General features: G+C 33.1%; 1 protein-coding gene across 4 annotated transcripts in view; it reads left to right on the top strand.

Moving 5' to 3' along the window:
* The window catches only part of TET1 (tet methylcytosine dioxygenase 1), a 119,000-nt gene that overhangs the window by 86,178 nt on the left and 20,412 nt on the right, over positions 1-12,410 (top strand). For 3 of the 4 annotated variants that reach the window (XM_033130601.1, XM_033130602.1, XM_033130604.1), the window contains 4 exons: positions 3,589-3,800; positions 7,763-7,913; positions 8,261-8,347; positions 11,853-11,942. In XM_033130601.1, coding sequence (XP_032986492.1) covers positions 3,589-3,800; positions 7,763-7,913; positions 8,261-8,347; positions 11,853-11,942 — 540 coding nt within the window. The remainder of the gene's footprint in view (positions 1-3,588; positions 3,801-7,762; positions 7,914-8,260; positions 8,348-11,852; positions 11,943-12,410) is intronic. The other variant, XM_033130603.1, reaches the window with a different exon arrangement.

Consider the following 12,410-nt stretch of genomic DNA (forward strand, 5'->3'; position numbering starts at 1 on the left):
TAAATATTAAATAAAACAGTGATAGCAATACAATGGATTTTTAAAGAGATTTTAATCAGAAAGTGTACAGTTCACTAGTTATATGTATATTCACATTGTTGTGAAATAGATCTTCAGAACTTTATTCTCACAAATCAGAAACTATACCCATTAAATAATTCCCCATTTTCCCATCACCCCGGCTCCCGATAACAACCATTCCAGTTTCTGTTTCTATGAATTTGACTACTTTAGATACCTCATATAAGTAGAATCAGACAGTATTTGTCTTTTTGCGACTGGCTTATTTCACTGAGAATTATGTCATCAAGGGTCATCCATGTGACAGGATTTCCTTCCTTTTAAGTCTGAATAATATTCCATTTTGCGTATATACAACTTTCATTTATCCATTACATCAATGGACATTTGGTTTCTTCCACTTTATTGCTATCGTGAATAGTGATGCTATGAGCATGGTCACGCGAATATCTGTTCAACACTCTGCTTTTAATTCTTTTGGATATATACTCAAGTGGGATTACTCGATCATATGGTAGTTCTATTTTTAATTTTTTGAGCAACTTCCACACTGTTTTCCATAGCGGTTGCTCCATTTTATAACCCCACCAACATAGTGCTTTTAAATTGTTTTTACTTTGCTAGATGACTAATAATGTTGAGCATATTTTCATATGCTCCTCATCTGTTTGGATATTCTCTTGAGTTGAGCCTGTTCCGTTGTGTTTTTATTACTCATTTGGAGAAGTTCTTTATTCTGGTTAAGAATATTTTGTCAATTATATGTATTGCAAATATTTCTCCCACTGTATTGCTTGCCTTAATCTTTTCCTGGTTAATGTTTTGGATGAACAGAAGTTCTTAATTTTAATATAACCCTACTTCTTAATTTGTTCCTTTCTAATTATTTAATTTGGTAATCTATTTTAAACTGTTTTTCTGCTCCAATGTTATGAAGGTGCTTTCTTCTAGAAACTTACTATTTTACCTTTCACTTTTTTTTTTTTTTTTTTAAGATTTTTATTGGGGAGGGGAAACAGGACTTTATTGGGGAACAGTGTGTACTTCCAGGACTTTTTTCCAAGTCAAGTTGTTGTCCTTTCAATCTTAGTTGTGGAGCGGCAGCTCAGCTCCAGGTCCAGTTGCCATTGTTAGTTGCAGGGGGCGGAGCCCACCATCCCTTGAGGGACTGGAGGAGTTGAACTGGCAACTTTGTGGTTGAGAGCCCACTGGCCCATGCGGGAATCGAACCTGCAGCCTTTGGAGTTAGGAGCACGGAGCTCCAACTGCCTGAGCCACCCGGCCGGCCCCTTTACCTTTCATTTTTAGATCTACAGTATAACTCAAGTTACTCATGTACGGTAGGGGTCAAGATTGATTTTTCCCCCCCATATGGATATATACAGTACCATTATGGAAAGGACTACTTTTTGCATTGTACTTCAGTGTCATCTTTATCGTATGTCAGGTGACCATATTTATATGGATCTCCTGAATTCTCTATTTCATTAATCTCTTTGTCTATCACCTCACCACTAATAAACTATCTTACTTACAATAGCTTTCCAATAGATGTTGACATCTGGTTAATAATCACTTTCTCCGTCTTTGTTCCTTTTCTTGGCTCTCTTTCGTCTTTTGCATTTTCATATAAACAAGTTTGTCAATTTTCACTCAAAATAAACTGATAGCATTTGATTAGGATTGCGTCCACTCTGGAAATCAATTTAGGGAAAATTGACATCATTACAATGATGACTGTTCTATGAACATGGTGTCTCTCTCCATGTATTTAGGTCTCCTTTAATTTCTTTCAATAATTTATTTACAGTTTTCAGCGTCTTGCACAGGTTTAATACTTGTCTTACTTGGTTAAGACTGCTATGAAAAAACCACCAGACTGGGTGGCTTAAAAACAACAGAAAAGTGTTTCTCACAGTTGTGAGGTTTAGAAGTCTGAGATAAGGGTGCCAGCATGGTCGGGTAAGGGCTCTCTTTCTTCTTGTCTTATCCTCACATGGTTGAAGCAGCTGCGGAGTTCTGTGGAATCTCTTTTATTATAAGAATACTAATCCCACTCATCAGTGCTTCCCACCTATGACCTAGTCACCTCCCAAAGGTTCTACCTCCTAATAACATCACATGGCGAGTTAGGTTTTAATGTGTGAATTTTGAGTAGACACAAATGTCCATATCATAACAATACTTAAGAAATTTGTTGAACCTAAATCTGAATGTAGAGACTCAGCATGCTTAATTTCCTATTGTTCGCTGAAGAAAATGTGGAAAAATCTGGAAAAAGCACAAATACCGTGGATAAATAGCATTTTTCATACAAACAATGGATCAATATAACTGTTGTTGGTTTGACAACGTGAAAAATATCTGGTATAATATTTTTTTATTCAATATATCTCATTTTGTATTTAAGCTTATTTGAAAGCAAATGTATTCTTATTTGGCTGTAAAAGGACATATAAATATAGAAAAAAATTTTAATGTAAATAATTGTGTTTAGGGGGAAGGTCCTAAAACCAACTCTACTCAAGGGATGCCTTGGTAGCAATGATTGTTAACCATCTGGAGTGACAGAAGAAAGTGATATTGGGTAACTAACATCTTAAGAAGTTTCATCTCAAGTTTATATAATATTATTACGACAACAAAAATGGAATATTATGCTATTGGTTGCTCCATTTTGGTAGCAGGGTTGGGTAGTTTTATCAGTTACTGATTATGTACTGATTAATGCGGTCAGTCTCTGCTCTGTAAATTTGTAATATAAGGAGGGAGTTTTAAACAGAATTGGATGATTTCATATTGTGTTAACATTTTTATGTAATTTATTTTTTTGATTAACAGTAGGAACACTGGGCAGTATTTTAAATACTTTTGAAGTCTTTGTAGCACTCCACGGGAGTGATGTGGTGTAAGCTAAATGGATAAATATTCAAAATTAATTGTTATGTTTTGCATTCACCATGTCAGCTGGACCACTTTAATCTTATGATATAATGGGTATCATAAATCCTGGTGATGGCGTGGAAAAAAATCACAGGAATTGCAGGAACGTTGCTTTATATATTGATTAATCTTTTTAGTAAAAGCATTCACTCAAGGGAAAGATCCATAACTTTCCTCAGATGCTAAGTTTCGTTGCTCAAGTTTATTTTCAATATTGGTTATTTTCATCTAGCTGGATTTGTCCTGTTGTGACATTTATAGGAGAGCAGAGCAGGTAGTTAGGCTCTTTTCCACAGGATCCTCTGTTGTCTTTTTTGCAGAACTGTTATCAACAGTGAAATAAACACAGACTGCTTTGGTCTACTTTCACAAATAACAACCACATAGCACAGATTTCTGTTCTACCTGTTTGTTAGTCAAGTATTACCTGGGATGCTCTGTGATAAGTTGTGTAGAGGGAAGCTAGTTTGACAACTGAAGGTCTTTTAGGCCTCAACCCTTTGAGAAATAGTAATTTAAAAAACATAACAAAATGCAGTAATACCGAGCTTATAAAAGCAATATGCATTGTATTTGACTTTACATTTCTTGTTTTCTGTAAATGAATGCATTCTGCTTTTGCAGGTTTTAAGAAGAAGCAGCGATGAAGAAAAAGTTCTTTGTTTGGTTCGGCAGCGTACAGGCCACCACTGTCCAACAGCTGTGATGGTGGTGCTCATCATGGTATGGGATGGCATCCCTCTTCCGATGGCAGACAAATTGTACATGGAGCTCACCGAAAATCTAAAGTCATACAATGGTCATCCCACTGACCGAAGATGCACTCTCAATGAAAAGTAATGAAATCTGTTTTGTACTCTTTTGACATTCAGACTTCTATTATATAAGGTTAAATTGTTAATTAGCAAATACATATATGGGAGAACAGGAGTTTAGATATTCTACAACTAAAAAAAAAATATGAACATTTCTTTTTTAAAGAGACTTGGTTTCATAGTGAGTTATGACCATTCTCCGTTAGAATATTCTTTTATTGCTTCTTTCTTTGATACCTGATACCATTCACCCCAAGAGCCTGGAGCAGAGGGATTTTTCCATAAAGGAAAGAAAGGCTCTTCCACAGCAAATTACCATTTTACATTTCCTCTAGCCATGTAAGCAACTATCTGTTTTCCTACAGTTTTGCCAAAAACTTAGGTTTTTGCCTATTTAATAGGTGATAACTAGTTGTCAGTTTACTTTTGATTTCCATTTTTCATATTGTGAATATTTTTTTCATATGGTTAAAAGCTATTTGCCATTCTTTTTGTTTGTTTTTGGTCAATCATCTGTTAATTATTCCAGCCCATATTTCTAAAGAATTGTTCACTTTAGTAGAATTAACTTTTACATATTGGGACTATAAACCCATTGTGATATAATTTCTAAATGGTTTTGCCAGTTTGACATTTGTCTTTTTACTTTTGCTATGTCATCTTTTGCAAAAGTTTTCTTTTTTGAAACTATTTTTCCCTTATTTGTATCTCAATTTTGAGTGGTATTTAAGGACCTTTTTTCTTTCACAAGTTAAAGAATAATTCACCTATGTTTTCTTTTAGTACTTGTTGAATCATGAATAGTTAAAAACATAAATCTCTGATGTATTTAAAATTTATGCCGGTCAGTAGTGGGAAGAGGAGATCCCTTTCTATACTTTTTTCCGTTTATCCCCATTTATCCCAACACTACTTTCTAAAGAGTACTTCTTTTTTCCTTGATTTGAAATGCTACTTAACTGTACACAAATATTTTATATGTAATGGACCTCTCTTGTATTTCAATTCTGTATCATTGTCCTGGCTTTTCAGGTAGTTAGTACCACATTTTTTTAAATTACAGAAGCTTTATAATACATTTTCATATTCGATGCGACTGGCTTGCCAATCTTGTTCTTTTTCAAGGCTTTGTCATTCTTTTTCTCTTTGTGCTTCCAAATAAACTTCATAATCAATTGTGTAGCTTTAAGATAAACCTAATGATATTTCCATGGGATTTCATTAATTTATAATAAACTGACATCTTTATGATATTGAATCTTCCTATCCCATAACATGGATTTTCTTTCCATGTGTACAAGTTTACTTGTGTATCCTTCAAGTGTGTTTTATGTAGCTTTCCTCATGTAGGTAGGTCTCGCTCTTTTTTTTTTAATTAAAGTTTATTGGGGTGACAATTGTTAGTAAAGTTACATAGGTTTCAGTGTACAATTCTGTAATACATCATATATATATATATCACATTGTGTATTCACCACCGAGAGTAAGTTCTCCTTCCATCACCATATATTTGAAGGGTCTCTCTCTTTTTTTTTAAAGAAATATCATTGTACAAAGCATAACAAAAGTATACATTATTCCCTCTCTCATTCACACACAAGATTAATTTGTATAACTTCCAGAGCATTTTTTTATGCTTATATCATTTTATTGTATTTTTCTTATTTTTCCAGTGCTACAAGTAAATCATTTTTAATGTTTGCTAATTATTTTATTATGTGAATGCACAATAATAATATGTTTTGTATGAAGACACTGCTCTAAAGGATACACATATATTGTCTTAATTAATTTTCCCAAGAATCGAATAACATAAGTTTTATTCTGTTTCACCCAATGTAGATCTAGCCTGTTTTTTTAAAAAAAGTTTATATTCACTGAAAAGATATAAGAATACTTCATTGAACTCTTATATATCCCTACCTGGATTCCACAATTAAGTTTGTTAAATTTGCACTTATACACAAAGCCACACATACAGACAAACATATTATTATTGATTGTTTTCTTTTTTCTTTCTGGATTATTTGTGAACTAGTTCACTTTATGCCTTTTTCCCCTAAATAATACTTTAGAGGGTATTTCCTAAGAATGAAGACTTTCTCTTACATAACCCCAGTACAATGATCAAAATCAGGAAATTTAACTGATAAAAATGCTAGATTGGGATGGCCGGTTAGCTCAGTTTGTTGGAGCGTGGTGCTAATACATAAAAGCAAGGTTGCCTGTTCGATCCCAGCATGGGCCACTGTAAACAGCGTCCTCCTAAAAAAAAAAAAAAAAAATGCTTGATAAAAATATAGATTATCTAATCTACAGTTCATTTTCAAATATCATCTATTTCCTAATAATATTCTTTATAGTAACTTTCCCCACCCAGGATTGTTCGATTAAGTTGTTTTATCTTTTGGTCTCCTGATCCTTTTATTCAGTCCTTCGTCGTCTTTCATGGCATTGACATTCTTAAGGGGAATGGGCTGATTTTTGTAGACTGTAGCTCAGTTTTGGTTTTTGTCCAATTATTTCTTCCTGATTCAATTACGTTTAGGAATTATTGGCAGGAATACTACACTCAGTCCATAATATTAGGACCTATTTGAATCAATTTGTTCCATTATCAGTGATGTTGACTGTTTAAGATATTCTGCAGAAGCTCTTTTAGCTCTCACAATCCTTCACATTTCCGATGTTTTGAATTTTTAAATAACTGTCAATAGTTAAACTCCATTTTTCTGTCTTTCCCATGTATTATTTCAGTGACATAAGCAAGTTACTGATTTTTCTATTTTGTTTGGCAACTTCGATTTCCTCTGCATTTTCAGGTTTGACTTCTTTGATCCCATGTGCGTGACACTTCCTTATCAAGTTATTGTAATATTTTGCCCCTTTAAAACATTATCTTCCATCTTTGTAAGATTTAAAGGGAGTTAGAATATTTGAACTACTTCTTTCTTTTCTTTTATAATATCTTGAATGATCCTTTATGTATTCTTTCTTTTTTGTATTCAATGTTATGTTACATATCTGGCGTTCTTCTCACTTTCACAAAAAAATACAAATAGTTTTGATCTCTAAATTTCTATATTCTTTTCATTTACTGTTATTTTTTAAATGTGGCTTTTTATTGTTTTTTATTTTGTTATTTTTATTGAGGTAATACTGGCTAATAATATACAAATTTCAGGTGTACAACAAAATTATTTGGTATCTATATACTCTATTGAATGCTCATCACCATCTCCATCTAGTTTCCATATTGTTTGTATTTTTAAGTCATTACAGAAGTACTACATATATAATATTAGTAGTTTCAAGCATTATGCGAATAGGATCCACAAGAGTGCATGGTACTTCTTTGGTTTCATATCTTGGGATGTGTTTTCTAATCATTGTCATCCTTATGATAGAGTCCAGTTTAGAGCTTTAGAAATGCCCCAAAATGATAAAATTACCAAGTTGCTGAAATAGGCTTTCTGCTCAGTTTTTTTTTTTCTCGTGACATTCATAAAGGCTTTCTTTAAAATTGACAGTAATTTCATACACAGTATAGATTATCCTTTATCAATCCTTGGAGGATTATATCAATGTCATTTTACTGATGGAGGAGCTGAAGTCCAAGGAGGTTATGAGATGCTCTAGTTTTCATTTCTAATAGGGAATAGATCTAGGATATAAAAGTCAAGCCCCTCCTCAGATATCTCCCAATCTAACAAAGGTATGGATATTTTAGATCTGTATAGTGTATGAACATTTATTTGGATTTACAATCTTGAACAAACATTTTAGTTAAAAATTTAGTTATATTCACATACAGTTAGCTTTGTGTTGTTAACATAACAGTTAGATAAAATAATTAATAAAAGAGATGTGTTAAATCAGTTCATTAGCCATCTATAGTCCTAAAGTTACATGAACCTGAAATTTTCTGTTTGAGGTATTGTCCTGGTTTATCAGTTTATTCCCTTGCAATTACCATCTTACAGTCGTACCTGTACATGTCAAGGAATTGATCCAGAGACTTGCGGAGCTTCATTCTCTTTTGGCTGTTCATGGAGTATGTATTTCAATGGCTGCAAATTTGGTAGAAGCCCAAGCCCTAGAAGATTTAGAATTGATCCAAGCTCTCCCTTACATGTAAGTGTCCTTTTTACTTTTGAATTCAACAATGATTATATAAGTACATTCCTTTAAACTGTTTTTAAATAGTAAAAAAAAAAACAAAAAAAAACCCTAAATATTAAAAAGTAATGACAAAACAGTAAATATGTATATGTAAATAGTTTAAAATTCTAAATAAATTAGGTAAATTCTTCAGCTGTCAACCCAAATTCCAATTGTCCCTGGCTCCCTCTTCCTTCTCCCCTAACCCTAGAGAGAATCATTGTTAAAAGAACCTAGAATTTTATACCCAACCAAAGTAGGAAAAATAAATAAAACCATTTGCCAACATTTCAAAGACTCAGAAAGTTTACTACCCACAGAGCTACTATGAAAGAATTACTAAAGGACGTAATCCAGAAAGAAGATATATGAAACCGGAAGCAATCTGTCCGGGACACGAGGCCATGGTGAGCAAAGAAATTAGTCAACCTTAATGTTAAGTTTAAATAAGTTGAGTACTTACACTTTTAAATTAAAAATAACAACCTATAAGTATAATTCCATACTCTTAACAACTCAGGGGTGGGTAGGCAATGGGAGAGGGGTGGGGCACCTATAAGAACTAAGTATGGTAATGTTTTATACTTTGTTTGGAGTGGGGTGGATTTAGATACTTATTAAATCTAAGATCAGTGTTTTTCAAACTTTGAGCTGTGACCAAAAGTATAAAAAACATTTTATATTACAAACCGCTATGCATAAGGTACATACAAGTAAATAACTAAAACAAAACTTTCGGAAAGGAGACTTAGCCTTATTATATATAACAAAGAGAATATTTTAACAATTAAAAGTTAATATGTAATATGGTTACTGTTAAGAGTTAGTATGATGCAGTGTAATATTTTTTATAAAAATATACTTCTTTTTAAAATGCTAGTTGTGACCTACTGAACTTATTTCATCGCCCACTAATGAGTCATGACCCACAGCTTGGAAAACACTGCTCTAGATGTCAGAAAAACATATTTGAAAAAGTGCATGTTTGAAAATTTTTTAGATGAGTAGAAATAGAATTTATAGGTTTGAACTAATTGTGGGAAAATCTTTAAAAAGAAAACAATCCATCTATAAATCAGCAAAGGGAATACACAAAACCTTTAGGATATAGGAAAAATAGAAAACAGAAAATGAAACAGCAGGAATTAATCCAACTATATCTGTAGTACAATGAATATGACATTTTTCAAAAATGCTCAGAATTTAATAAGTGATCCCTGTAAGAGGTAATTAAAATGATTTAGCATTTTCTAGAGTTCCATTCTACTGCAATAAAACAAAGAAAAAGAGAGAGAGAGAAAGAGAGAGGGAGAACTATCATTTGCAGTACTGTAGAAGTCTAACAAGAATGCGTTAGACCTTTAGGGGGAAAACTATAAAAATTCAGTACAGGGTATATAAAATACCTGATCATGGAAAGATACCTTGTTCAAAGATCAGAACATTTGATAATGTGATGTCAGTTCTCCCTTAAAATTAACTAGTTAAGTTTTTTTTCCCAAATATTATGTGATGAATTGTCTGTTAGTATGTAAATATATGAGTAATATTGACATGACTGTTAAATTTTTATTCTAAAATAGTAATACTATTATACAATTAATAAATGTGAGATCAGTTTTTTTAATGGTTATTATTGGTAATGAATAACATATATATAGTGCTTATAATACAGGAAGAAGCATTGTTCATTCCAGGAACTGACAGAAGGCCCCTATGAAGCACAGCAGGCAAGGGAAAGTGAGGTGCATGCAGCATCCTTGTAAGCCATCCCAAGATTTTGGAAGATCATTGAAAGGTTTTAAGGAGGAGAGTGATATAATTACCCTTCTCTTTTACAGAACTCTCTCTGCCTGCTTTGAATATGGATTGGAGTTGGGCAAGAGTGGGTTTAGCAAAATGAGCTAGCTATGAGAATCGTCCAGCGAAGGGATAATAGTGGCTTGGATTATGGTTGTGACAAAATAGTGAGCAGTGGTTGGTCTAGAAATATTTTTAAAAATAGACGGTGGTGCTTTTTCTTGACAAAGGGTATGCTAAAATAGTATCAGGTTTGTAACAGAGAGTTTATAGTAGATTCATTTCGAACACAATGGGTTGGAGATTTCCCAAGGGTATTCCAAGTGGGATGTCAGTTCAATAATAAAAATCTGAAGCTCAAGGGGTGGTGATCTGTGGTAATTGTGGCCATGGATGTTGATTTGATGATCCTAGAGAACAGGTATAGGGTAAAAAGAGTAGAGAGATACTGGCTTGAGCCCCAACCAGTAAAGATCTGATGAGAAGAAACCTTTTAATCTGACACACACACACACATTTATTCTAATGAAACAATTAGAAAGTCAGGATTTTTACAATATGAATGAGTCTTCTATTTGTAAAATGATACCAGCAGTCAACAATACAAGCTTTATCTGATTTGTTTCTATTTGCCCACTTCTTTCAACATTTCCGCCCAATAAATGAGGTTTTTTTGTAAGATGACAAACTATGCAGCCTGATTTGTGACAGTGGATGGTTCATAATACTCTACTACCAGTAAAACACAATTAACCCATACCACAAAGTATTTTAAGTTTTAGAACACATAATCAACATCATTTCAGTAGATATTTAAATCATAATTCTAAAGTTTTCCCCAAATAAATGGAATAATTAATGTCAGAGTATAGCCAGATTATTTTTAAAGTAGGGTCCTGACTTTTCTGCCTAGGTTAAGTTACATTAAGTAAAAGATAACTAAGTAGACAGATAAATGGAACAGAGTAATCTAGATATAGACCCTATGTACATGAATTTCTTTTTCAATGAACACACTAACATAAATCAGTAGGAAACCAAAAGGGTTAGCCCTGATGCTTTACAAGTTGCCAAGATTGAGGCTTGTTTAAAAGCACTCATGAATTAACTTCCCGTGTCTGCATTGCTGTGTGACTTTGGCTTTTATAATAATCTGATACATACCAGAGGTGAACTGATCCATATGAAAGTCTTCTTTCTGTGTTCTTGTCATCCACCAAATTTCAAATGAGGCAGAAATCTTAAACCTTCTTAAGTTCCTCCTTCATCCTCGTTCTCAGTTCCCCCCTTCAATTGTCTTCCTTAGATGTGACTGATCATTTTTACAAGTCTCTGGCTTGATTTAGGATTATAATCCTTTCTGAAAAACTATCATAGCCGTCTTTCAACTATTGTTTCCAAAGTCTTCCTTCTGTGCTTCATACCTCATTCTGTCATCAGTGACATTTTTAATAGAGACTCTTGTCATCACACTTTTCTTTTGAAAAAGTCTTATGTGTTTCTACTCAGTGGTACTTCAGATTCTTGGTAATGGTATTTACGTTCCTCACAGTCCTACTGAATCTTCCTCAATTTGTAGCCTTTATGGTGTAGAAAACTGGTTTTAGACAGCCATTTGCCCACTTATAACATTTGAAGCTCTTAGCACAGGATCTGATACATGGTATGTGCCTTATGTGTGTCACTCTCCCATCTCCGTTTTAGAAAGTTGTTGCACTGTGTCAGAATTCTTTGCTTCGGCATCTCCCCTTACCGGCAGCAACCTTACCTGGATTTAATTCCAGTGCCCAGTACCATTGAAAAAATATAAAATATAGTTCTCGTTTTTAGCAACATGGGCAGTTTTACAAATTACCTCTAACACCATTTAGATTTCTAATTTGCTTATAACATAGAATTTTAATTTCAAAAGACTGAATTAAAGCATAACAGTCACTAATAGTATAAATTTGAAAAAGCAATCTGTCGTTTGCTATGGTGACTCTTTTATCAGGGTAAGTACTTATTGTATATCAAGCACACATCAGCAATGATTTATGATCCATTGTCACACCTTAAACTCATCTTACATGTTATTGGGAAGCAACTTTTATGGACTGTCTTTTCCTATAGGAAAAAAATCTGGAAGATAATTTACAGAATTTGGCTACACAATTAGCTCCAGTTTATAAACAGTATGCTCCAGTTGCTTACCAGAACCAGGTATGTTTTAGAACCTTATATGGTACTCTTAAACATGGTTGAAATTTCTGTATAAACAAAATCATTGTTAATAGAAAAACTTTCCAATTTGTACTTTGATGTATATTTATTTTTATTGGACAACTTGAAAATTATCTAGTACTTTTTAGAAGTCTTGTTATTATGGTACTTTAATTAAAACTCCATAGTGACAGAATTATGATTATTGCTGGAAATAAAACTTATAAAAGCAGGAATATGTGATTTTTTCAACACATGAAAATTAATCAATGTAATATACCATATTAATAGAACAACTGAGAAAAGCACATGCCTCTATAGGTGGAGAAAAGGCAGTGAGTAATCCAACTAACTTTCATCATAAAAACAGTCAACAAACTAATAACAGAAGGGAATTGCTTCAGCCTAATAAAGGACATCTATGAAAACCTCAGCACTAACATCATAATTAATTATAAAAGACTAAGA

Source organism: Rhinolophus ferrumequinum, chromosome 16 (assembly GCF_004115265.2).
Source record: "Rhinolophus ferrumequinum isolate MPI-CBG mRhiFer1 chromosome 16, mRhiFer1_v1.p, whole genome shotgun sequence".
NCBI classification, from domain to species: Eukaryota; Metazoa; Chordata; class Mammalia; order Chiroptera; family Rhinolophidae; genus Rhinolophus; species Rhinolophus ferrumequinum.